The sequence below is a fragment of the Oncorhynchus kisutch genome, linkage group LG8 (genome assembly GCF_002021735.2).
Source record: "Oncorhynchus kisutch isolate 150728-3 linkage group LG8, Okis_V2, whole genome shotgun sequence".
NCBI lineage: Eukaryota > Metazoa > Chordata > Actinopteri > Salmoniformes > Salmonidae > Oncorhynchus > Oncorhynchus kisutch.
The window spans coordinates 53,724,044-53,748,839 of NC_034181.2; the positions used below are offsets into that span (position 1 = coordinate 53,724,044).

General features: G+C 42.1%; 1 protein-coding gene across 1 annotated transcript; it reads left to right on the top strand.

Moving 5' to 3' along the window:
* The first annotated feature begins 1,058 nt into the window (after positions 1-1,058).
* On the top strand, positions 1,059-22,900 carry LOC109895038 (retinaldehyde-binding protein 1). The gene is made up of 8 exons (XM_031830549.1): positions 1,059-1,375; positions 3,044-3,084; positions 5,272-5,400; positions 9,033-9,237; positions 13,482-13,660; positions 16,063-16,221; positions 17,412-17,522; positions 21,608-22,900. The coding sequence occupies exons 2-8, from the start codon at positions 3,076-3,078 to the stop codon at positions 21,752-21,754; spliced, it is 939 nt and encodes a 312-aa protein (XP_031686409.1). The 5' UTR covers positions 1,059-1,375; positions 3,044-3,075; the 3' UTR covers positions 21,755-22,900.
* Positions 22,901-24,796: the final 1,896 nt, after the last annotated feature.

Genomic DNA, 24,796 nt, shown 5'->3' on the forward strand with positions numbered 1-24,796 from the left:
GGCAGATGACCTCAGACCTTGTATATTTCAGGATGAGATCGTAAAAGCTTTGTGTTCCATAGTGTCTAGTGTTGTTTTTGTGTGGTGTAGGCCCAGGCCATCACAGTGGATGTGAGCAGAGCATGTTGAGCATCTGATACATACCTCTTAGGTAGCAGGATGGGGCTTGGGTTTGTGTAATTGTGGGGGTAGGGCCTGTTGCTCTGCTCACGGCATGGGCCTGTTGCTCTGCTCACGGCATGGGCATATGTCCTGCTGTCATGTTGACGTCCTTGCCGCAGGGGCGGGGGCATGGGCTGGGCAGAAGGGGCGTAGGTCTGATATGGGGGGGCCTATATAGGGTGTGGCCAGGGTTTGCTTCGGGTGGTCTTTGCTTTTTTGGGGGGGGGGGGGGGTATCCATTGCTCTGTTGCTCCTGTTTGAGGTGCTGGGGCTACAGTTGAGGGGGGGGGGGGGGTTACTATTGAGGGGGGGGGGTTACTATCCTCATCTGCAGGACAGTTTGAAGAGGTGTGATCAGACTCAGTCAGGATGGGGGAGTCATCACAGAGACCTTTTCCTGCTGGGCTCTCTCTTTGATCCTGTAAAAGCCCTGCTGGAACTGCATGAGGATGCCCTGCACCATTATTGTCCCAGACTTGTACACTTTGACAGAGGTTGTTTCAATTTCCTCAATGTCTAGTATTCTAAGTTACCACCCTGGGCCAATACCCTCTCTCTTGACATAGGGGTAGTGTGCTCTTATAGCACTGTGGCATGCCAGGGGATGGTCCGTGTGGAACATTAAGTTGCTTACGTTCTCCTTGCAGCAGTCAGCAAATAGTGTCTCTGGATTGTCCTTGAGGAACTTATTTTATTTACTTTTTTAAATTAACTTTTTTTTTTTTTTACTTTTTGGCTTCAGAAGTAGCTTCAGACTGAAAATTACTCACTCAATTTTATGTTGGATGGTAGGTTCTGCATGTTTCTTCTGCAGGTTTTGGTTTGTTAAACGTTTTTTCTTGATAGTTGTTGGTAGTAATAGTCTATTCTGGTAATTGTTTCCAAAACTAAGGTTTTAGGTATGGAAGTTTGATTTGGATTGAAGGTTTTAATGTTGAGGTTAGTATCCTGTATAAGTCCATGTGGAAAAAATTCTAGTTGATCGACATTTATCCAACTCTAATTCTATTTTCTTTTGCAGAAGAACTCAGGAGTCTCTCGCTCTCTCTCGCTCTCTCGCTCTCATTATGTCACAGTAATGTAGTGTGACAGGTTAATCCAATCACTCCTCTCTCACTCCGGCATGCCTTATCCTCTACCACCCGGTCTCTCTCGCTCATTTTCTTACTCACTCCATCCCTGCCTGTGCAGCAACCGGACCCCCATCCCTAAGGTAAGGCTTGTACTGTCTCTGTTCAGGAGAAAAGAGACAATACACTTTATTTAGTGTGCTGCTGGTACCTGCATAGGTTATACAGAACAGTCACAAAAAAGGGTTCTTCAGCTGCCCCCACGGGATAATCCTTTTGGGTTCCATATGGAACCCTCTGTGGAAAGTGTTCTACATACAACCCGAAGGGTTCTACCTGGAACAGAAAAGATGTATCCTATGGGGTCAACCGAAGTATCCTTTAAAGTTCAGGATAAAACCTTTTTTTCTAGGAGTGTACAAATCGCTTGCTAAAACACATTCATAGAGGTTGCTTTGGTTTACTTCCTGGCTGTGTCTGTAAAGAACTTTAAATGGTCTCTTTTTATTTGTTCACTCTTAGAAAAACCAAACAGGGTTATTCGGCTGTCCCCATTGGAGAACCCTTTGAATGACCCCTTTTAGTTGTAGGTAGAACCCGTTTGGGTTCCATGTGGAGCCCTTTCCACAGAGGGTTCTACATGGAACCGAAAGAGTTCTACCTGCAACCAAAAGGGGGTCTACTTGGAACCAAAAAGGGTTATCTTATGGGGACAGCCACAGAACCCTTTTGGAACCCTTTCTTCTAAAAGTGTTCTGATGAAACATGTGTTGTGTTGACTTCGTGGTTATGATGATGATACAATCTAAACATTTGTGAAGAGCTTGTTTCACTGTTTCAAAAGACAGGCGTTTAGGTCTGATTCTGTTTGTAGTGATGCTGGAGTGATGCTAAAAGCTGCCATCAAGGCAAAGGGTGGCTACTTTGAAGAATCTCAAACATAACATATATTTGGATTTAACTTTTTTGGTTACTACATTATGCCATATGTGTTATTTCCTAGTTTTGATGTCTTCAATATTATTCTACAATGTAGAAAATAGTAAAAATAAAGAAAAACCCTTGAATGGGTAGGTGTGTCCAAACTTGTCTGGATACTGTATGTTAAAATAAAAAATTGTGCCCAATATTTGAGTTTTAAGAAAAGTCAAATGCAAATCTAGCTGTAATGCACACAGTGATGTGCTCTCTTCTTAAAATTCCACGTGTAGTTTTATATCTGGATTAAACAAAAAATGTACTGAAAGAGAAACATTGGTTGATCAGAATAACTATCAGGGGTTGGCTATATGACAAAGTGCTGTGTTATGTCTTTGTTATGTGGATGATAGAGGAAGTAGCTTTACTTTACTAAATCTTTTCTTATAGTCAGGTGCTTCAGTGATGCATCATTTTCTGTTTTTTTTCCCAGAGAGCTTTGACCACCACGTTTGTAATGCAATGTGAAAGTTTGTATTACATGTATTTTGTATGTATAAATACATGGCAGATTACAGAACTGATTGGAAAACATTTTCTGATTCAGAGTGGGGTTCACAGGTCCCCCTCATTGTAGCCCTGTAGTTAAGAGAAGATGCATGAAATAGGATTATCTTACCCCAGGATCTTTCTTTCTTTCATCACTTAACTTTACTGTTGTTTTCATGCGAAAGGGGCCGAATGTATCAAGCTTCTCAGAGTAGGAGTGCTGATCTACGATTGTTGTATTGAACAACAAAAAAATGATTAGATGGGTTTTCTGGGAGCACAGTAATTCAAGTGTTCTGGAGAGTAAGCCAATGTATTCTCTGTTTCAACTCTTTTCTCTTCAGCGTCAGTGAAGCTGCTGCAAGACCCTGTGACAATGGCTGCTGTAAGTTGATTTAGTAACTATTCAAAAGGTTACAAGCCTGGATGCCAGTCTGTTTATACTTTAGCCAACTAGTGAACTATTCTAAAGGCTTTTATAGCTAGAGTGGCAGTTTACTTCTGGCTTAACCAGTGCAACGGTGTTGTATCGAGGTGTTTGGGTTGCCAACAAGAGTTGTTTCCCACTGGACAGCAGCTGCTTCCCACCGGGCACCTGTGCCAAATGTCTAGAGTGGTAGCTAAAGTGGCCAATTTTGAGAAATAACTCCCGAGTGGCGCAGTGGTCTAAGGCAATGAATCTCAGTGCTAGAGACCCTAGTTCGATTCCAGGCTGTATCACAATCGCCCGTGATTGGGAGTCCCATAGGGCGGTGCACAATTGGCCCAGTGTCATTAGAGTTTGGCCGGGGTAGGCAGTCACTGACTTGCCTAGTTAAATAAAGGTAATTGGGGAGAGTTTGTGCTGCAAGCCGGCCACACAATACGGGACGCAGTGTCCTTCACCTGGAGCCAATATCAGGCCAGGATAACGGCTAAAGCACGTTTATAGTATTGATTTTTACTGAAAATGTACAACTATGTCTACATTTTTGTAAAAAAATAAATAAATGTATCTGATAAAAATGGAATGATTCTGAACACTTTCCCAAGTCCCAACTTCGGCAGACAAGTTTCAAATTCTCGCTGAAGTTTCAAGCCACAACCATAAACTAGCTAGCTCCGTTCCTCTACGCTCAACTCTCAGCTGCGCGACATACGTCATCAATTTGGGCACCAGACGTGTTTGTATATACTTCCCCTTTCGATTTGTGCCTGATGCTGTCTGCTCCTCGGGTCCTGGAGTGGGCCCACTCCTCCAGGCTTGCCTGCCACCCGGTCTCCCATCGGACCCTGGCCTTTGTGTGACAACACTTTTGGTGGCCTACCATGGTCCCGGACGTCCCTGCATTTGTCACAGCCTGTCCGGTCTGTGCGCAGAACAAGACTCCTCGGCTAGCTCCGGCTGGTCTTCTTCCTCCGCCATCCTGACAGTAGTGGACTGGTTTTCCAAAGCCACCCACTTCATTCCTCTCCCCAAACCATCTGCTAAAGAGACGGCCCAGCTCATGGTGCAGAACATCTGCCGGACATGGTCTCCGACCGGGGTCCTCAGTTCTCGTCCCGGTTCTGGAAGGCCATCTGCACACTCATTGGGTCATCCCTTCCTTGCTCTACCACGGGTCTCTTGCACTTTGAGCATTCCCTCTTCCAGGAGGAAGAGGTTGGCATAACTTCGGTCCAGATGTTTGTCCGCTGCCTTCGTCGTACCTGGAAGAGATCCCAGTAGAGAGCCCGGTAGACGCTAGGTATCGACGACAAGTGGACCACCACCGGACCCCGGCTCCCCAGTATCGTCTCAGGCAGAAGGTATGGCTGTCCACCCAGGATTTGCCCCTTCAGGTGGAGTAAAGCAAACTTTCCCCGGGTTATTGGATCTTTGCCCATCTCCAAGGTCCTTAGCCCCTCTGCTGTTCATCTTTTGTTGCCCCGTACCCTCCGTATGCATCCCACTTTTCATGTGTCAAAAGTCAAACCCATGTCTCACAGCCCTTTGTCTCCTGACCTCTCTCTGCCCTTGACCTGTCGTTTTGCCTGCCCCCTGTTACTTTGACACTGTCTGCATCTGGGTCTTCCCTAAAACATGATACCTTCCCTGTAATCATGTGAGGCAGATTAAACACTCCATTCACTCACTGGTCTGGATCATTTGTGGTCTGTCCCTGGGATGTAGTGCAGGGGGATTTGTGTGTATGTGTTTGTGTCTTCGCTTGAATGTTTGTTTGTATCTGCTGATGTGAATTTCTCAAATGTTTTTGTCTGCACCTGCAGTTTGTCCGTAGACATTGAGATTCACCCTGTATTGACATGAATTGAAAAAGAACTGAGCCCAAACACTCTCTTACAGGGTGAGGTTTCCCATTCCAATGACCTTTCCATGAATTAAGTAAAGGAATGAAGCATTTTTTAAGCATTCAAATATGGCCACCAAAAGACAACAGCAAAGATTCAATAATGTTACTTTCACCAATTTTTAAATCATGTTGGATCAATGATTACACTAGGAAGGGAGGTAAAAGGACGGAGGAAAGTCATGAAGGAATTCAAACAGGTTCTTCTATCAGTGAAACCCTGATTGTGTCCATCTGTCTAGACCGGAACGTTCCGTATGGTGTCGGAGGAGGAGCAGGCCATGAGGTCCAAGCTGGAGCATCTGACTGTGAAGGACCACGGGCCTGTGTTTGGACCCTGTCCCAAACTGCCTGTACACACAATACAGAAGGTACTAACTATAACACCTTAAATCCTTGTTGTTTATGACATTTTAAATCCTTATAAAATATGTATTATAAAAAAATATGTATTGCCAGTTTTTATTAGGTGCACCCATCTAATACTGGGTCAGACACCCCTTTGCCTCCAGAACAGTCTGAATTCTTTGGGGCATGGAGACGTTGCTCAATTGGTATCAAGGGATCTAACGTGTGTCACGAAAACATTCCCCACACCATTACACCACCGGCACCACTCTGTACCATTGAAACTAGGCAGGATGGGGCCATAAACTCATGCTGCAGACGCCAAATCCTGACTCTGCCATGATGCTACAGAAACCAGGATTTGTCGGACCAGGCAACGTTTTTCCACTCCTCAATTGTCCAGTGTTGGTGATCTCATGCCCACTAAAGCCGTTTCTTCTTGTTTTTAGCTGAAAGGAGTGGAAGCAATAGCCCATCTGTGACAAGGACCGATGAGTTGTGCGTTCCGAGATGTCATTGTACACACCACTGTTATACTACACCCTTATTTGCCTGTTTGTGGCCCGCCTCTTAGCTTGCAAGATTCTTGCCATTTTCCTTCGACCTCTCTCATCAATGAGCTGTTTTCACCCACAGGACTGCCGCTGACTGGATATGTTTTGTTTGTCGCACCAGTCTCGTCAAACCCTAGACACTGTCATGCGTGAAAAGCCCAGGAGGCTGGCCATTTCTGAGATACTGGAACCAGCGTGCCTGGCACAGACAAATATACCACTCTCAAAGTCGCTGCCTGCTTTATATAGCAAGCCACGACCACATGACTCAGTCTGTAGGAGTGAACCATTTTCACGAACGGCGTGGTGTACCTAATAAACTGGCCACTGAGTGTATGTAATCAATGTTAGCACTATCATTACCCGTGATTGTGGTTATGTCTCGCTTAGGCAGCAATATAGAATTGTTGAATGCCGAAACAATTACATCTAAAAGTCTTATCTCTCTGTCAGTAAGGACACTGTCATCTTTTTTCTTGCCAATTGAGGGTGCTTTCACACTTTCAGTCCATTTCAGACATTTTTTGTGAACTCAGTGCAGTTCTATTAATTTTTTGTGCAGTGTGAATTCTGCAAAGTAACTTAGATCTCTCAAAAGAGCCCACGAAGCAAATAAAAGAGGTGGTCTGAGTTAGTTTGCTTGAATTCGGCAGTCTGGTTCCCTTTTTTCGGGCAATGTGAACACAAAGCTCTCCGGGTTCGCTTGGCATTATTCCCGCACCACACACTAGGCTAAAGCGACACTGTTTCTCCTTCCATAACCCATCACGTTGGTGCCACAAAAGAGAGTAGATGATGAGCAGGTTCACAAAAAAAGTGCTGTTTTTAAGTATCGGTTAGTGATTGTCAAGGATGCACAGAAATTACTGACACAATTTTCAGATTTTAGTTTGCAATATGTGATCTATAGGCTAAGAGCTTCATAAGCTGTTTATTCAATTGTGGGCTTTCAGTAGTGTGAGAAAATCACAACAAAGGGTTCAAAATAAATCTTAGCTCTTAAAGGAGCAGTAGCCTACATTGGGTGTACAATTTTCAATTACATTATTATTAAATCTGCAGTTATTCTTCTGCTGTTTATTCTGTTACCAATAATATTTACATGTTAATATTACCTTGTGATTATAATTATTATGTTTAATCTTTTAACTAAATACAATCTATTAGCTTCCAAAATGAAAGTAGGTATATATACAGTGGGGCAAAAAAAGTATTTAGTCAGCCACCGATTGTGCATGTTCTTCCACTTAAAAAGATGAGAGAGGCCTGTCATTTTCATCAGGTACACTTCAACTATGACAGACAAAATTAGAAAAAAAAATCCAGAAAATCACATTGTAGGATTTTTTATGAATTTATTTGCAAATTATGGTGGAAAATAAGTATTTGGTCAATAACAAAAGTTTCTCAATACTTTGTTAAATACCCTTTGTTGGCAATGACAGAGGTCAAACGTTTTCTGTAAGTCTTCACAAGGTTTTCACACACTGTTGCTGGTATTTTGGCCCATTCCTCCTTGCAGATCTCCTCTAGAGCAGTGATGTTTTGGGGCTGTTGCTGGGCAACACAGACTTTCAACTCCCTCCAAAGATTTTCTATGGGGTTGAGATCTGGAGACTGGCTAGGCCACTCCAGGACCTTGAAATGCTTCTTACAAACGACTCCTTCGTTGGGATCATTTTTCATGCTGAAAGACCCAGCCACTTTTCATCTTCAATGCCCTTGCTGATGGAAGGAGGTTTTCACTCAAAATCTCACGATACATGGCCCCATTCATTCTTTCCTGGTCCCTTTGCTGAAAAACAGCCCCAAAGCATGATGTTTCCACCCCAATGCTTCACAGTAGGTATGGTGTTCTTTGGATGCAACTCAGCATTCTTTGTCCTCCAAGCATGACGAGTTGAGTTTTTACCAAAATGTTATATTTTGGTTTAATCTGACCATATGACATTCTCCCAATCTTCTTCTGGATCATCCAAATGCTCTCTAGCAAACTTCAGACGGGCCTGGACATGTACTGGCTTAAGCAGGGGGACACGTCTGGCACTGCAGGATTTGAGTCCCTGGCGGCGTAGTGTGTTACTGATGGTAGGCTTTGTTACTTTGGTCCCAGCTCTCTGCAGGTCTTTCACTAGGTCCCCCCGTGTGGTTCTGGGATTTTTGCTCACCGTTCTTGGGATCATTGTGACCCCACAGGGTGAGATCTTGCGTGGAGCCCCAGATCGAGGGAGATTATCAGTGGTCTTGTATGTCTTCCATTTCCTAATAATTGCTCCCACAGTTGATTTCTTCAAACCAAGCTGCTTACCTATTGCAGATTCAGTCTTCCCAGCCTGGTGCAGGTCTACAATTTTGTTTCTGGTGTCCTTTGACAGCTCTTTGGTCTTGGCCATAGTGGAGTTTGGAGTGTGACTGTTTGAGGTTGTGGACAGGTGTCTTTTATACTGATAACAGGTTCAAACAGGTGCCATTAATACAGGTAACGAGTGGAGGACAGAGGAGCCTCTTAAAGAAGAAGTTACAGGTCTGTGAGAGCCAGAAATCTTGCTTGTTTGTAGGTGACCAAATACTTATTTTCCACCATAATTTGCAAATAAATTCATTAAAAATCCTACAATGTGATTTTCTGGATTTCTTTTCTAATTTTGTCTGTCATAGTTGAAGTGTACCTATGATGAAAATTACAGGCCTCTCATCTTTTTAAATGGGAGAACTTGCACAATTGGTGGCTGACTAAATACTTTTTTGCCCCACTGTAGCTGTCCGATAACACGGAATTGCTTGTCCTGCACTTCGTAAAAACCCAGAGAGCATAAAGTGAATGTTGGAAAAAGATATTGGTTCCTTTCTTAACATAGCAACATGAATGTAAAGAGGACTCAGACCATAAAATGGGTGAAGTAAGCTTTCAAGAGAGTCCTCATTCAATGGAGAGGGCAGTGTGATAACAAAGAGAACTGAGTTCTTTAGCTTTTTTTACCCCAGAGTTCACTTTAAAGAGGACTGAGATCGTTTCTTTTAAAGAGGACGATATGTGAAAACATCCTGAGCAAGAGTCGCGTCTATTCCTTCCAAATGAGATTCACTCGTGTCTCTTCCAGGCGAAGGATGAACTCAATGAGACGGAGGAAAGTCGAGTGTCATCTCTGAAGGAGCTTAGGGCCATGATGAAAGAAAAGGCGGGAGATGGGGATGACCTGGCTAAGACGGTGCAGGAGCGCTTCGGGGACAAACCCGACTCCCTGCTGCTCCGCTTCATCAGAGCCCGCAAGTTTGACGTTGCCAGAGCCCACGAGCTCCTGAAGGGTGAGTGGGAGAGGCTATAGTAAGTGTAGAGTTGCAAAAATATCAGTAACTTTCACAAAATTCTCAAGTTTTCCATTAATATTGGACGATATTCTGCTGATTTCTTCCTGATTCTGGAATCTTCCGATCAGGATTTCTGGAAAAACTGCGTAAGAGGTAGAGAGGTTGAGTACTCTGTGTACACTCTCAGAAAAAAGGGTTCCAAAAGGATTATTCGGCTGTCCCCATAGGAAAGCCTTTTTTGGTTCCACGTAGAACCCTTTGGGGTTCCATGTAGAACCCTCTGTGGAAAGAGTCCTACCTGGAACCAAAAATGGTTGTTCAAAGTACTCCTATGGGAACAGCCCGAAGAACCCTTTTAGGTTCTGGATAGCTCCTATATTTCTAAGGGATACATGTTTTCTGCATTATGCTCCTTTTCTCATTGGCCGGAAAGATCAGACTAGCTAAATCCATCCATCAGGAGTGAATTGGCCAATTGGGCTGGTCCATTTTCAGCCCAGTGGGCCTGTCTGACTTGATCATTATTTGGCAAATAATGGAGGCCTCAAGCACAAAAATTGTCTGGTGTGGGGGCTTCAAAGGAAAAAATGCCATCCATCCACCCACATCTATCTGTGAATCTCTCCCTCCCATCATCCATCCACTCACTTACCAACCCATCCATCCATTAATTCAAGGTGTGGTAAATTATCAGTCAATGAATCAAAGAATTGTAGAGAAGAATATTGGGAAGACATCATATGAAGTGTTGTCATCATCTTCATCCATCCTGTCTGAATGCCCCTGTTCAGATGAACATCTCTCTGTCCCACACCGCATACTGTACCTCTGGTCTCCCATGTTTTCTCTGCCATAAACGTTGTGCAAAAGATTGAGTAATTTAGGGCCAAATATATATTTTTTGCACTGTCTTGAGTCTCTGAATCCTGTTCATCACTAGGACAGAGAGAAGGCTGTTAATTAATTGTAGACTTAGTTGTTTTCAAAGTCTCCCGTACAAAGGAGCTTTTTTATACACAAATAGGGCAGAAAGTCTGTTAAGCCGATACGCATCCAGTGTTCTGCTGGGAACAGAGACAGGCTGTGCTTTCATCCCTCTTCCTCTCTTTCACGCACACACACAGACGTGCACACACACACCTGGCTATAAACATGCTACGGAGAGACATGCAAATAAACATGTCTCTTACAGTGGACTGGGTTAAGGAAGTGAAATAGTTGTAACTTTTGTTGCATTATACTATGATTATGTAACACACACATTCTTTCCTTGTGGGTTCAATGTGAAAGAGGAATGCACTTGTTTCTGGGGTTAATTGGTGGTCCAGTATAAAGGGATTGGTGAGGCACACACACACCGTGAGGTTAATTGGTTCTGCAGTATGAAGGGGCTAGGGCAGGAGAGAATCGGAGAAACACTGGTGTTATTGTCTTTGCTCACCATGTGAAAGCACAGCAACAAATGTTTACAATTGCAAACTGTCCTAAATACTAGTGGTGGAGCGTACTCTGCTTTTAGTTGAGTCAAATGCATCAGCAAGGGTCGAACTCTGTATAAAGAGCCCACAGCGCACTCGCCTTCCATGCACTTTACACATTTAGATGTAAAGGTGCCTGAAAGAACCTTTTGGGTTGCCACACCGGCGGAACCTTTCTAGTTCAAAAAGGTTCCTTGAGGAAGCCCTCTGAAAAAGGTCTTTGAGGAACCCCTGTGTAAAGGTTCAAACCGGAACATGTTTGTGATGGGAGGGGTTACATTTTGAACCTTTTTAATAATATATTATAGAGGTGGCAGCCGAGGCTACCGTCAAATCAAAGGGCACTCCTTCGACATAAAGTTAGATCTTTTTTGTTTTATATTTATTCTTTTTTATGAAAATGAAAACGTGTCCGTTTGTAACTTTTCACAAGGTTGGAGTAATAACATGTTCAGTTACTTAAGACGTTGGCTTAGGTTGTGCCATTCGATTTCGAGAAAATTAACAACTAAGAAATCATGTTGGACTTTTTTCTCAGACTTCTCAAACCCCAAACCCCGCCCTGGTCTGTTTCGCAAGCGTTCCTATAAGTCGAGCGATTTTGTGCCTCTGGGTTTAGAAACTCTGTGATAATACAGTTCATGCGAAAATATTTGGATCTGGTAACAGTCCGACATTGGTAAAAAAAATACTATTTGTATAGAAATGCAAACATTGTGATTTTTAGAGCCACAAAGTACCAATTGCCTATGATTAAAGGGACTGCATGGGAACCTATTATTTATTGGGCTCTCACCATCATGTCACATGCAAAATTATCAGCTTTCTTATTAGCCTATTTCGATCGCAATTTTTACATGGAAGAGAGTAACAATTCCAGACAGAATAAACTTGTTTGTTGGCAAACTCCAAGATCCTATGATAACAGCCTATATGGTTTGTGCGGTTTTCCGAGACATTATAGTTTGACAGGTGCTGTTTGCAGTTAGAGCAAGAAAACAAGAACTGATTTGATAAATTGATTCTTAAAACCAAGTACTCCGCACATATTGTACATGAATGGACTACATCAAACTTTTTGGGAAATGGCAAGTTTACTTTCGCATCCATGAATGCATCTCAAGTGCAAGTGCGCTGTTCAGCAACTCACGTCAGCAGGATGCGCTGCCTTTTCATTAGGAGGGAGGTCAATTTAAATATTACGTGGACACCTATACATTCGACAGCCAAGCACAAGATATCAGTGTAGCCTTTTATCATCTAGACATGATGTTGAAATATCTTCATGCCTAGAATAAAAACCTCCAGGCTTCCATCATAAGACTCAATTAAATGAAAGAAAAATGAATGCCTTTCTCGAAACATCTTTGCTTTCTTTGTTAAATCTTACAAGAAGCTGCTTTAAAAATCATGCAGACAATAGCAGATGAGCAACATCAATTTAGGGATATTAACTAATTGTCCTGCTGATGGCCAATCAGGTGTCAAGTCTTCAGATTTATTATAATGAATCTTTCCTCGATGGAGTCTGGGGAGATTCGGTGTGCTGCTGACAAGTTCGAGGGGATGGGCCAGAACAAAACACAGAGTCTTGCTAAAGGCAATTCCTATTCAACATAAGCAGTTTGAGTCTACTTTTCAAATAAATATTGTAGGCCTAGTTGTATTATTGCCAATTAGATTCTAGAGCAAATTGAAAGAAAATGAATTATTAAAGTTAAACGCTTTTCTTTCGGTTTCTTAGTTTGTTCTAGGCTATTGAATATGTGCAAGTTTTTATTTATTAATAAATATATTAGTAGGTTTACAGATAGGCTAGTACATTTTTCAAGTAATCCACCCAACCCTGTTTTATTCTGTCTACAGGGAAGGCAACGGAAAGAGCGCATGCAGCTCAGATTATGTTTTTTGACAAAGAAATACACTGAGTAAAGCAAACATAAGGAACACATTCCTAATGTTGAGTAGCACCCCCTTTTGCCCTCAGAACAGCCTCAAGTTGTCTGGATGTCCTTTGGATGATGGACCACTCTTGACACACGGAAAACTGTTGAGCATGAAAAACCCAGCAGCATTGCAGTTGCATTTGACACAAACTAGTGCACCTTGCAAAGCACTTAAATAGTTTGTCTTGCCCATTCACCCTCTGAATGGCACACATACACGATCCTTGTCTTAATTGTCTCAAGGCTTAAAAATCCTTCTTTAACCTGTCTCCTCCCGTTCATCTACACTGATCGAAGTGGATTTAACAAGTGACATCAATAAGGGATGATAGCATTCACCTGGTCAGTCTATGACATGGAAAAAGCAGGTGTTCTTAATGTTTTGTATACACAGTGTAGTATAGAATCTTTTCAGACAGGTGTAAACAGCCAAGTAGGGGTGTCAGCCTTATGAACTGTTCATTCAACTGAATTTGCGGGTGTTGGGAGTAGTTAAATCATTGACCCCATTTTGCTGGGGTTTTCAGTCAGGTTAATGTATTCACTAAGGTGAATGTATGAACTCTTTAGGATTGACCTCATTGGTCGTAGCCTGAGTGCCAGTCTGTTTGTATACAATGTAAGTCAACTTTGTGTTGCCTAAATTCCTCTGTCACTCATTGTCATGGCAATGTTGGCTTCAAACTGACACCAATGGAGTAGGCAAGAGCCCAAACAGATCTGGGAACCGGCTACATTGGTGTTGTTCGGGCAATGTTAATATGTGCTCTTCAAGAGGAACCTCATTGATTTCATATCTGTGGCTGTTTCTGCACAGGTTATGTGCGCTTTAGGAGGGACTACCCTGAGCTGTTTGAGAACCTAACCCCCGAGGCAGTCCGCAGCACCATTGAGGCAGGCTACCCTGTGGTCCTGCCCAGCAGGGACAAGTACGGCCGTGTAGTGCTCCTCTTCAACATCGAGAACTGGGACCTGGAGGAGGTCACCTTCGATGAGGTAGAGTATACAATCTACTGTTGCAAAATTTCAGAAGCTTTCATTTTTTTGTTTTTATTTTAGAAATCCCAATTGGAGGGAATCCTCCAACTAGGATTTCTAAAAATCCTGCGAACTTTAGGAACGTTTGCTGAATTTTTGTAATCTTCATCCAAACCCAAAGAGCAGACTGGTTCTGTATGTTCTGTGTAGCCAATTTTGGCCCCAGCACCATTGAGGTCCCCAGCACCATTGAGGTGGGCTACCCAGGGACTATACAAACAGGCTGTCACTCAGACTACTACCACCAATGAGGCCAATCCTAAAGAGTTCATACTTTGGGCCTGAGAGAGGTGTTAAAGAAGATCTGGACTACCAGGAAAGCTTACCTCTCAAACTGAAAGCCAAAAGCAATGAGCTACTTCATTTACCACACTGCAGTTTCTCTTAGGACAAACATCAAATCAAATTCTATTCGTCGCATACACATTTCTTAGCAGATGTTATTGCAGGTGTAGCGAAATGCTTGTGTTCCTAGCAATTCACAACAATACACACAAATCTAAAAGTAAAAGAATGGAATTAAGAAATATATAAATATTAGGAAGAGCAATGTTGGAGTGAGTGACTAAAATACAGTAGAATAGAATACAGTATATACATATGAGATGAGTAAAGCAGTATGTAAACATTATTAAAGTGGTACCATGTATATACGTATTTTATTTAACCTTTATTTAACTAGGCAAGTCAGTTTAAGAACAAATTATTATTTACAATTATGGCCTACCCCGGCCAAATCCGGACGACGCTGGGCCAATTGTGCACTGCCCTATGGGAGTCCCAATCACGGCCGGATGTGATACAGCCTGGATTTGAACCAGGGACTACCTCTTGCACTGAAATGCAGTGCCTTAGACTGCTGCGCCACTCGGGAGCCCAAGGGAAGCATATAGGGAAGGAGCCTATAAGATGTAGGGTTTTGTAACTGAGTGGTAAACCAGCTAGTGATGGCTATTTAACTGTCTGATGGCCTTGCGATAGTAGCTCTCGGTCCCAGCTTTGACGCACCTGTACTGACATTGCCTTCTGGATTATAGCAGGGTGAACAGGCCGTGGCTTAGGTTGTTGATGTCCTTGATGATCTTTTTGGCCTTCCTGAGACATTGGGTGCTGTAGGTGTCCTGGAGGGCAGGCAGTGTGCCCCTGGTGATGCGTTCGGCAGACCGCACCACTCTGCGGTTGTGGGCGGTGCAGTTTCCATACCAGGCGGAAATACAGACCGACATGATGCTCGCAATTGTGCATCTTTAAAAGTTTGAGGGTTTTAGGGGCCAAGCCATTTCTTCAGCCTCCTGAAGTTGAACAGGCGCTGTTGCGCTGCCTTCACCACACTGTCTGTGTGGTTGAACCATTTCAGATTGTCAGTGATGTGTACGCTGAGGAACTTGAAACTTTCCACCTTCTCCACTACCGTCCCGTCAAATGTGGATAGGGGTGTTCTCCCTCTGCTGTTTCCTGAAGTCCACGATCAGCTCCTTCGTTCTGTTGATGTTGAGGGAGAGGCCCTCACCTCCTCCCTGTAGGCTGTATCGTCACTGGTGGTAATCAGGCCTGCTACTGTTGTGTCGTCTGTAGACTTGATGATTGAGTTGGAGGCGTGTGCGTGACCATGCAGTCATGGGTGAACAGGGAGTACAGGAGGGGGGCTGAGCACGCACCCTTGTAGGTCCCTGTGTTGACGATCAGCGAATTGGAGGTGTTGTTTCCTACCTCACCACCTGGGGGAGGCCCGTCACGAAGTTCAGGACCCAGTTGCACAGGGCGGGGTTCAGACCCAGGGCCCCAAGCTTAATGATGAGATTGCAGGGTACTATGGTGTTGAAGGCTGAGCTGTAGTCAATGAACAGCATTCTTACATAGGTGTTCCTCTTGTCCAGATGGGATAGGGCAGTGAGATGGCGATTGCATCGTCTGTGGATCTATTGGGGCGGTAAGAAAATTGAAGTGGGTCTAGGGTGTCAGGTAAGGTAGAGGCAATATGATCCTTAACTAGCCTCTGAAGTCCACTCTGAATGCCTCTTCTCCACCGGCGGTGTCTTGGAGTAGCCTCTAGGATAAGTTGAATTGCCCTGGGGGGTACTACCAAATAATCAAATTCGGGAAAGTCTTATTCCTGATCGTAATGCTGTTGAGTTACTGCCGCTCTGATATCCAAAAGTTATTTCTGCCTGTATGTAATAGCACAAAGAACTTCCTGGGCTAATAATGTAAGAATTAAAACACACAAAAACAAAATACTGCTAGAAGCAGAGCTGCCATGTCTGTCGGCACCATATTAGAGACTCATGATACAATCAATCATTGTGAATTTCTCTCTCCTTTCTCCCTTTTCCTCCACTCTCTCTACCCCTCTGTAATAGACCCTGCGAGCATACTGTGTGATCCTGGAGAAGTTGTTGGAGAATGAGGAGACCCAGATCAATGGTTTTGTGCTGATTGAGAACTTTAAGGGTTTCACCATGCAGCACGCCTCTGGCATCAAACCCACTGAGCTCAAGAAGATGGTGGACATGATGCAGGTCAGAGCAGCAACACACACAAATCAACAGGCAATATCAGACTTAGAGGCAGCCTCACACAGAAAATAGTTATACCTACATATTGTTAGTTCTGGATGAAGTTCAGTAAGGCACAATGTAGAAAGACATTTCGCAACAAAAAACGAAAATGGGCATTTTTAATGGGAAAGTTCAAGTGGTAACACTTTACTTGGCGATAACCATGTCATAATATGTCATAACAGCAGACATAACGTCTCATAACCTTTTATAATATGGTAATAACACTGTCATTACACATATTTAGACCTTTTGTGACATATGACACCCACATAAGAGTGTAAAAATCCACAAAATCTACCACGGTAGTTATTTTATGGCTCGTTATGACACTTGCATAACAGTGTCAAAACCCACAAAACCTACCACACAAGGCAAAACTTTCCATTACACCATAGCCTATGTGTCAAAAGTATGTTTTTTTGTTGATGACCATATTCAATTATTGTAATTGCGCACACATGGACGTCAGACATGAACCTACCCCAATGCTCTGTTGCTGTCATACAGTGTATTTTATACTAGTTATTAAAAATGTGATGAAAAAAACATGACTGTAAAAGAACTCATTACAACAACAACAAAGGATTTAAGAAACAAACGTTTAAACAAAAGGAAACTTCTTGGTAGGGAAAAAACCTATTTGAATAAATGTGGGTTTTGACATTCTTATGTAGGTGTCATAACCATACATAAAAGAATGCAATATATATGTCACAACACGTAAATATATGGGTCATGACAGTGTTACGTTAGCTATTATGACATGTTATGACACTGGGTGTCAAGTAAAGTGTTACCGTTCAAGTAGTGCCTATCTGTTTCAGTACATTAAAACAATTATAATAATGAATGCCTACTGAACAGGGCAAAGCCACTGGTCTGTTCTAACATTACCATCTAGGAACTACTCAGATCTCAGACCAGACAGTCCAAACAAAACAGAAAGATCAATGTGCAAGTATGTGATCAGCCTAGCTGTCCCACTTCCCACTAACAGAAAATGAAGACCACTCAGTATGCTCCCCGATACTATTTGTATTATGTGCTTTAGGATCCTTATTGGAATGTCTCTTTAGATGTGCTAAATGTACATATTGCCTACGTGAGTCTGACCCAGCCTGTGTTGGTCTCTGTTGTGTGCACTGCAGGACTCGTTCCCGGCCCGTTTCAAGGCAATCCATGTGACCCACCAGCCCTGGTACTTCACTACCACTTACAACGTGGTCAAACCATTCATGAAGAGCAAGCTGCTGGAGAGGGTAAGGAGGAGGAAGAGGTGGGGGAGGTGGAGGGTATAAATAGAGGTGCAAGGGGATGGTGGAAGAGGATGAGATGGAGGAAAATGAGAATGGCAGAAGGGTAAAAGGAGGGAGAAGGGCAGCAACCATGTGCCAGTCTGTTTTTATTTTTTATTTTAGCAAACACTCTTATCCAGAGCGACTTACAGGAGCAATTAGGGTTATGCTTTGCTAAAGAGCACATCGACATATTTTTCACCTTGTTGGCTCAAGGATTCAAACCAGCAACCTTTCAGTTACTGGCTCAATGCTATTAACCGCTAGGCTACCTGTTTCTCTTTCAGCCTCATCCATTTTCTTGTTTGGCAAGGTTTGTGCAGTGTAGCTTAGATACCACAAGATGTCAGCATTAGGGAACATAATCAATGTATTTGGCGTAATAGTTTTTCTGTAGTTCCATACAGAATAATAATAATAATAAAAACAACAATGAAATAATAATAATAAAAAAAACATTGTCAGCAACAACAAAAAATAAATACTGCTACAACTATTAATACAACTACTAAAACAAAGTGTATATGTAATACAGCCATACATATTACATGGTGATGTTTCTAATAGTTAAAAACGTTTTTTTTTCTCAAAATTTGAAAAAGGGCTTCCTTAACTTCACTGTGTGATTTAATGCCCTGATTTCTATAGGTAAATTATTCCAGTCAGTTGGGCCTTTGTATCTGAAAGATCTTACTCCAATCTCATGATGTACCTGTGGAATTTGTAATTGCTGCTGTTGTCAAAAGAAGTAGTGTGAGTCATGTATACTTACATTTCCCTGTATATTGTAAGGAAAACCTAAGTTGATACATTTAAAAAGAAATTGGTACCAATCAGTGGCGGCCGCTAATTGGATGAATACCAGATGCGCGAGGTGGTTGGAGTTGTCAACAAAGCAGCATGGGAAAAATGAATCCAAGTTTTCTAACTACCTGTAGTTTCTTTGAGAAGTGATTTGTGCATTTGAACAACAGCATAAATACAGATATTTCACTTTTGTATGCAAAAAAACTGAATGATCACTGCTGCACATGCTGCCACTGTTTTGAACAGATTAGACAATATATTATTTAGAACCCACGAGTTCACCAGGGAGAACGCAACAAGCATGCAAAAGTGAAAACAGTGGGGATAGCTAGCTAACATGTCACAAAGGATGATGCTCTAACCAGTTATTAACTTTAATTCTGAAATAACTTCATATTTCCAAGTTAGTCAGATATTAGTTTAGGAAGACTTGAAATTGGCATGGGAGCTACCTAAGCTAGCAAGCTACCAGCTAGCTATAGCTGTTAAATATAGCTAGCCGCTTATCAAAGGTAGATAACTACTTAGACCAAAAAATCTTCACAATGTTTCTCAAAATGACTGTAGCTGGCTAATTTAATTGGATCATTATTTGTGATACACAAGGTTTTATGCTGTTTTAGTCCACACGTCGCCCTTTCACCTACAATAGAACCTGATGAACAACATGGGGGGAAACAATAAAATTGTCCATGCTTTTTTGTCCTACCAGATCCGCGATGAGAAGGTTCTAGCTAGTGTATTCCTCTAGCTAGTGTATTCCTCTGTCCTTCAACTCTTGTTCGATTATAGTTGGGTGGTTTATTAGGTGCACATGCTCCCATGACTGTTATGATCATTTATTTACAATTACCTTCTTGCTTTAGGGCCATCTGTACCTAATAGAGCAGATCTAGTCTCACTTGTAGAAGTAAGCCGCATGGCACAAGCAACTCATTGGGAGACTAGAGCAGACCCAGAAGTTCTGGCTGAATTGATACATATTTGAATGGAGGACGGTCCATTTACTTTGTGCTGTTCAAATTTATGCTATGAAATCCTGCCATGTCATTGAGGCAATGTTTCACACGGCCTCTGCATGCAGCTGCTGCTGGCAGCAACTGAGGGGCAGAGTAACTGAACTGCTTGTTTTTAACAAAATATATTTGAAACAGGAAAATGTACACATTTACTGCACTTCTATGAGCATTTAAAACATAATCCATGAAAATGTGTATATATATATATATATATTTATACTGTGTATACATATATGTATATACATATACATACACACACACTACCAGTCAAAAGTTTTAGAACACCTACTCATTCAAGGGTTTTTCTTTATTTTTTTTACTATTTTCTACATTTTAGAATAATAGTGACGACATCAAAACTATGAAACTACTATGAAATATTTAGATTTGTTTAACACCAAGAAAGTGTTAAACAATCTAAATATATTTTAGATTTGAGTTTCTTCAAAAAGCCACCCTTTGCCTTGATGACAGCTTTGCACACTCTTGGTGTTTTCCAACAGTCTTGAAGGAGTTCCCACATATGCTGAGCACTTGTTGGTTGCTTTTCCTTCACTCTGCGGTCCGACTCATCCCAAAACATCTCAATTTGGTTGAGGTCGGGGGATTGTGAAGGCCAGGTCATCTGATGCAGCATTCCATCACTCTCCTTCATGGTCAAATAGCCCTTACACAGCCTGGAGGTGTGTTGGGTCATTGTCATGTTGAAAAACTAATTATAGTCCCATTAAGCCCAAACCAGATGGGATGGCGTATCGCTGCAGAATGCTGTGGTAGCCATGCTGGTTAAGTGTGCCTTGAATTCTAAATAAATCACAGACAGTGTCACCAGCAAAGCACCCCTACACCATAACACCTCCTCATCCATGCTTTACGGTAGGAAATACACATGCAGAGATTACCCATTCACCCACACCGCGTCTCACCAAAGGCACGGCGGTTGGAACCAGAAATATCCAATTTGGACTCCAGACCAAAGGACACATTTCCACCGCTCTAATGTCCATTGCTCGTGTTCCTTGGCCCATGCAATTATCTTTTCTCATTGGTGTCCTTTATTAGTGGTTTCTTTGCAGCAATTCGACCATGAAGGCCTGTTTCACACAGTTTCCTCTGAACAGTTGATGTTGACATGTCTGTTACTTGAACTCTGTGAAGCATTTATTTGGGCTGCAATTTCTGAGGTCAGGGCATTGTGATGGCCACTCCAATACCTTGACTTTGTTGTCTTTAAGCCATTTTGCCACAACTTTGGAAGTACTGTATGCTTGGGGTCATTGTCCATTTGGAAGACCCATTTGCAACCAATCTTTAACTTCCTGACTGATGTCTTGAGATGTTGCTTCAATATATCCACATAATTTTCCTACCTCATGATGCCATCTATTTAGTGAAGTGCACCAGTCCCTCCTGCAGCAAGGCACACCCACATCATGATTCTGCCACCCCCACAACATGATTCTGCGACCCAAGTGCATCCCGGTTGCGGTGGTGTTCTTTGGCTTGCAAGCCTCCCCCTTTTTCCTCCAAACATAACAATGGTCATTATGGCCAAAGAGACCCTTGATGAAAACCAGATTACTCCAGATTACTCAGGACCTCAGACTGGGGCCAAGGTTCACCTTCCAACAGCACAATGACCCTAAGCACACTGCCAAAGCAATGCAGGATTGGCTTTGGGACAAGTCTCTGAATGTTCTTGAGTGGCCCAGCCAGAGCCTGGAATTGAACCCGATCGAACATCTCTGGAGAGCCCTGAAAATAGCTGTGCAGCTACGCTCCCCTTCCAACCTAAATTTCAGTCTGTACCAGAGCAAAGGATTTATCGAGGCAATTCTTATTAAATTCACTTAAGATTATACATTTATTTGACCAATACATTGAATTAACCGTGGTGATGATATTGTTTATGGAGTCTACTAAATGTAAACAATCATAAATTACTTTTTCTCTTGTAGTTATTTTAATAAATAAACCTTCAATATCGAAAGGGATAATCTCAGGTGAAATCTTCATAGAAAGTAATTAATCAAGGATATAGGTTGCTACTGCCCCACCTCAAGTGCACCTATCAATTCTAGATAATATGTAACCCTGGATTTTTTACTCAGTGTCTGAAATGTTGGTATTCAACCATGTCTCTGAAATGGTTAATTATGAACATATTGTGCACCTACCTTTTCCTCTCCTCTAATTTTGGTCTGTGGCTCCTCCTCTTGGCAGGTCTTTGTTCACGGTGATGAGTTGGATGGCTACCTGAATGATTTTGACGCTGACATCCTGCCTGCAGACTTCGACGGGAAAGCCCCCCTCACTGACTGCAAGGCCATCGCTACCAAACTGTTTGGGTCCGAGGACACAGCGCTCTAACACCTTACTGTCACATTATGAAGCAAGGCTGGATCAGTGAGGCAGATCAGAGAGGCAGAATAGGTGGGGTTGAAATTTCTACCATGTTGCCTACAAGGGTATTCAGTTCGATCAGTTCTTCAAGTGGGCATCAAGATGAGTGTGTTGGGTTTAGGGGGCTAGTGGTTGATTTGCGACTGGGCAATAGGAACACAAGCGAGAAAGAATAGGAAGGTTGAATAGAGGACATGGACAGTAAAAGTACATCATATGAATTGTTTTTTACAGCACAGAAAAGTGTAGCTCCTCCATATACAGAAGTTAACTTTTGAAAATGCACAGGGAACAAGACGGTCCCTACTGTATGTAAGAGCACAGAGAATGGCATTTGGTGATGAGATGACCCAACAGCTTATTACTGTAGTCTGAGGTGAATTTGGTGTTCTTTGCCTTAAAGGTTACTTTCACTGTGACTTTACTAGAGGAGCCTATTGCCTAGCCTGAGATTGCTAATAAAATAACATATTAGATATATATAGAATTTAGTAATACAAGAATGATAAAATAATATATTTCAGTTAAGCTAGTTGGCTATTAAGAATATAATAGATGGTCTATGAACAAATCATATGAAAATATGTACATTCCTTAACATAGTGCCATTGCTTAACTCCCCTGTTCACATTACATTTTGTGTATACCGAAGTGTCTATATACTATGGGAACTCCTATGGTGTGCTTAGCTAGAATTGCAGAGAGAGTATAGTAGACGGTTGATATCAAAAAGTGATTGATTTTCCTGTGTCAGGGTGTTTGACCTTTTAAGGACATCCTGTCCGGATGTTCTCATGTTGTTTAGTGTGTGCTTATGTAACTTGATACTGCAGCTGTCTCTTTGAAGTAAAGCAAGTTTGAAATAAAAAGTAATGGGCTGGTGATTGATGTGTTGTGTAGTGACCTTGCTGAACTTAAGGAAATGTGTTTGAACATTTGAAACAGTTGGGTAATTTTTGCAGTGAACTTAAGGAACTGTTGTGTAGTGAGCTTGTGACCCCTTGTAGAATGAAAAAGTCATTTCAGGGTAGGTCTGCTGATTATAAGTAAGTGTTAGACTTCTCCTGTGAACACTACGAGCGACAATAAACTTCAGAGATAAACCACAAACTATAGAAAACATGTCTCCTAGACTAATTCTAGGTGTAATGTGTCCTTCATGTCTAGGCCACAATGACAAAACCATTGATGCCATTCTTTGTGATGCACCTGATTGTTTTAAAGGTGGGATTGATATGAGTGAAGGCCATATGGGTTACATTTTCCAACCAGATTATTAATTAAACAGTGAAGATTTTTATACACCGCTGTCTATACACCCCTTTTCAGCCAATAACCGGGAGTTTATCTCCTGAGATTCACGAGAGAAAGAGCAAGTCTTACCTTAAGCAAATGTCAGATTAAACAGGCCCGGAGTAGAACATCCCTGTCTGGGTACGCATTGGAAGAGGAAGTCTGCGGGTGAGATGATTTGAAGCCATAAGAATCCTTTCAGTAGCGTATAGTCCACACTCCAAAATGACAATTTTAGATTGTTCTGAATTCAACTGCACAAATGCCACCAAATCTGAAAGTTCGTATGTATTTTCAAAAGCTTGCACAGAGGTCAACTATTTTGTGCCTGTCTTTAGCTTCAAGTGGCGAGATTTGTGGTGCCTGGTTTGATTAAACAAGTGCAACAGTTTTTTTCCATTATTGTGAACATATACGAAGATGGTCCCTTCTGTCCTCAAAACAAAACTTGGGCTTAGCGGAAGAAGGTTGATCTATCATTGAAAAGAAAATATTTATTTATTTATTTATTTTATTTCACCTTTATTTAACCAGGTAGGCTAGTTGAGAACAAGTTCTCATTTGCAATTGCGACCTGGCCAAGATAAAGCATAGCAGTGTGAGCAGACAACACAGAGTTACACATGGAGTAAACAATTAACAAGTCAATAACACAGTAGAAAACAAAGGGGGAGTCTATATACAATGTGTGCAAAAGGCATTTTTTTTATTTTTTTATTTTTATTTTACCTTTATTTAACCAGGTAGGCAAGTTGAGAACAAGTTCTCATTTACAATTGCGACCTGGCCAAGATAAAGCAAAGCAGTTCGACAGATAAAACGACACAGAGTTACACATGGAGTAAAAACAAACATACAGTCAATAATGCAGTATAAACAAGTCTATATACAATGTGAGGTGAGAAGGGAGGTAAAGGCAAAAAAGGCCATGATGGCAAAGTAAATACAATATAGCAAGTAAAATACTGGAATGGTAGTTTTGCAATGGAAGAATGTGCAAAGTAGAAATAAAAAATAATGGGGTGCAAAGGAGCAAAATAAATAAATAAATTAAAATTAAATACAGTTGGGAAAGAGGTAGTTGTTTGGGCTAAATTATAGGTGGGCTATGTACAGGTGCAGTAATCTGTGAGCTGCTCTGACAGTTGGTGCTTAGAGCTAGTGAGGGAGATAAGTGTTTCCAGTTTCAGAGATTTTTGTAGTTCGTTCCAGTCATTGGCAGCAGAGAACTGGAAGGAGAGGCGGCCAAAGAAAGAATTGGTTTTGGGGGTGACTAGAGAGATATACCTGCTGGAGCGTGTGCTACAGGTGGGAGATGCTATGGTGACCAGCGAGCTGAGATAAGGGGGGACTTTACCTAGCAGGGTCTTGTAGATGACATGGAGCCAGTGGGTTTGGCGACGAGTATGAAGCGAGGGCCAGCCAACGAGAGCGTACAGGTCGCAATGGTGGGTAGTATATGGGGCTTTGGTGATAAAACGGATTGCACTGTGATAGACTGCATCCAATTTGTTGAGTAGGGTATTGGAGGCTATTTTGTAAATGACATCGCCAAAGTCGAGGATTGGTAGGATGGTCAGTTTTACAAGGGTATGTTTGGCAGCATGAGTGAAGGATGCTTTGTTGCGAAATAGGAAGCCAATTCTAGATTTAACTTTGGATTGGAGATGTTTGATATGGGTCTGGAAGGAGAGTTTACAGTCTAACCAGACACCT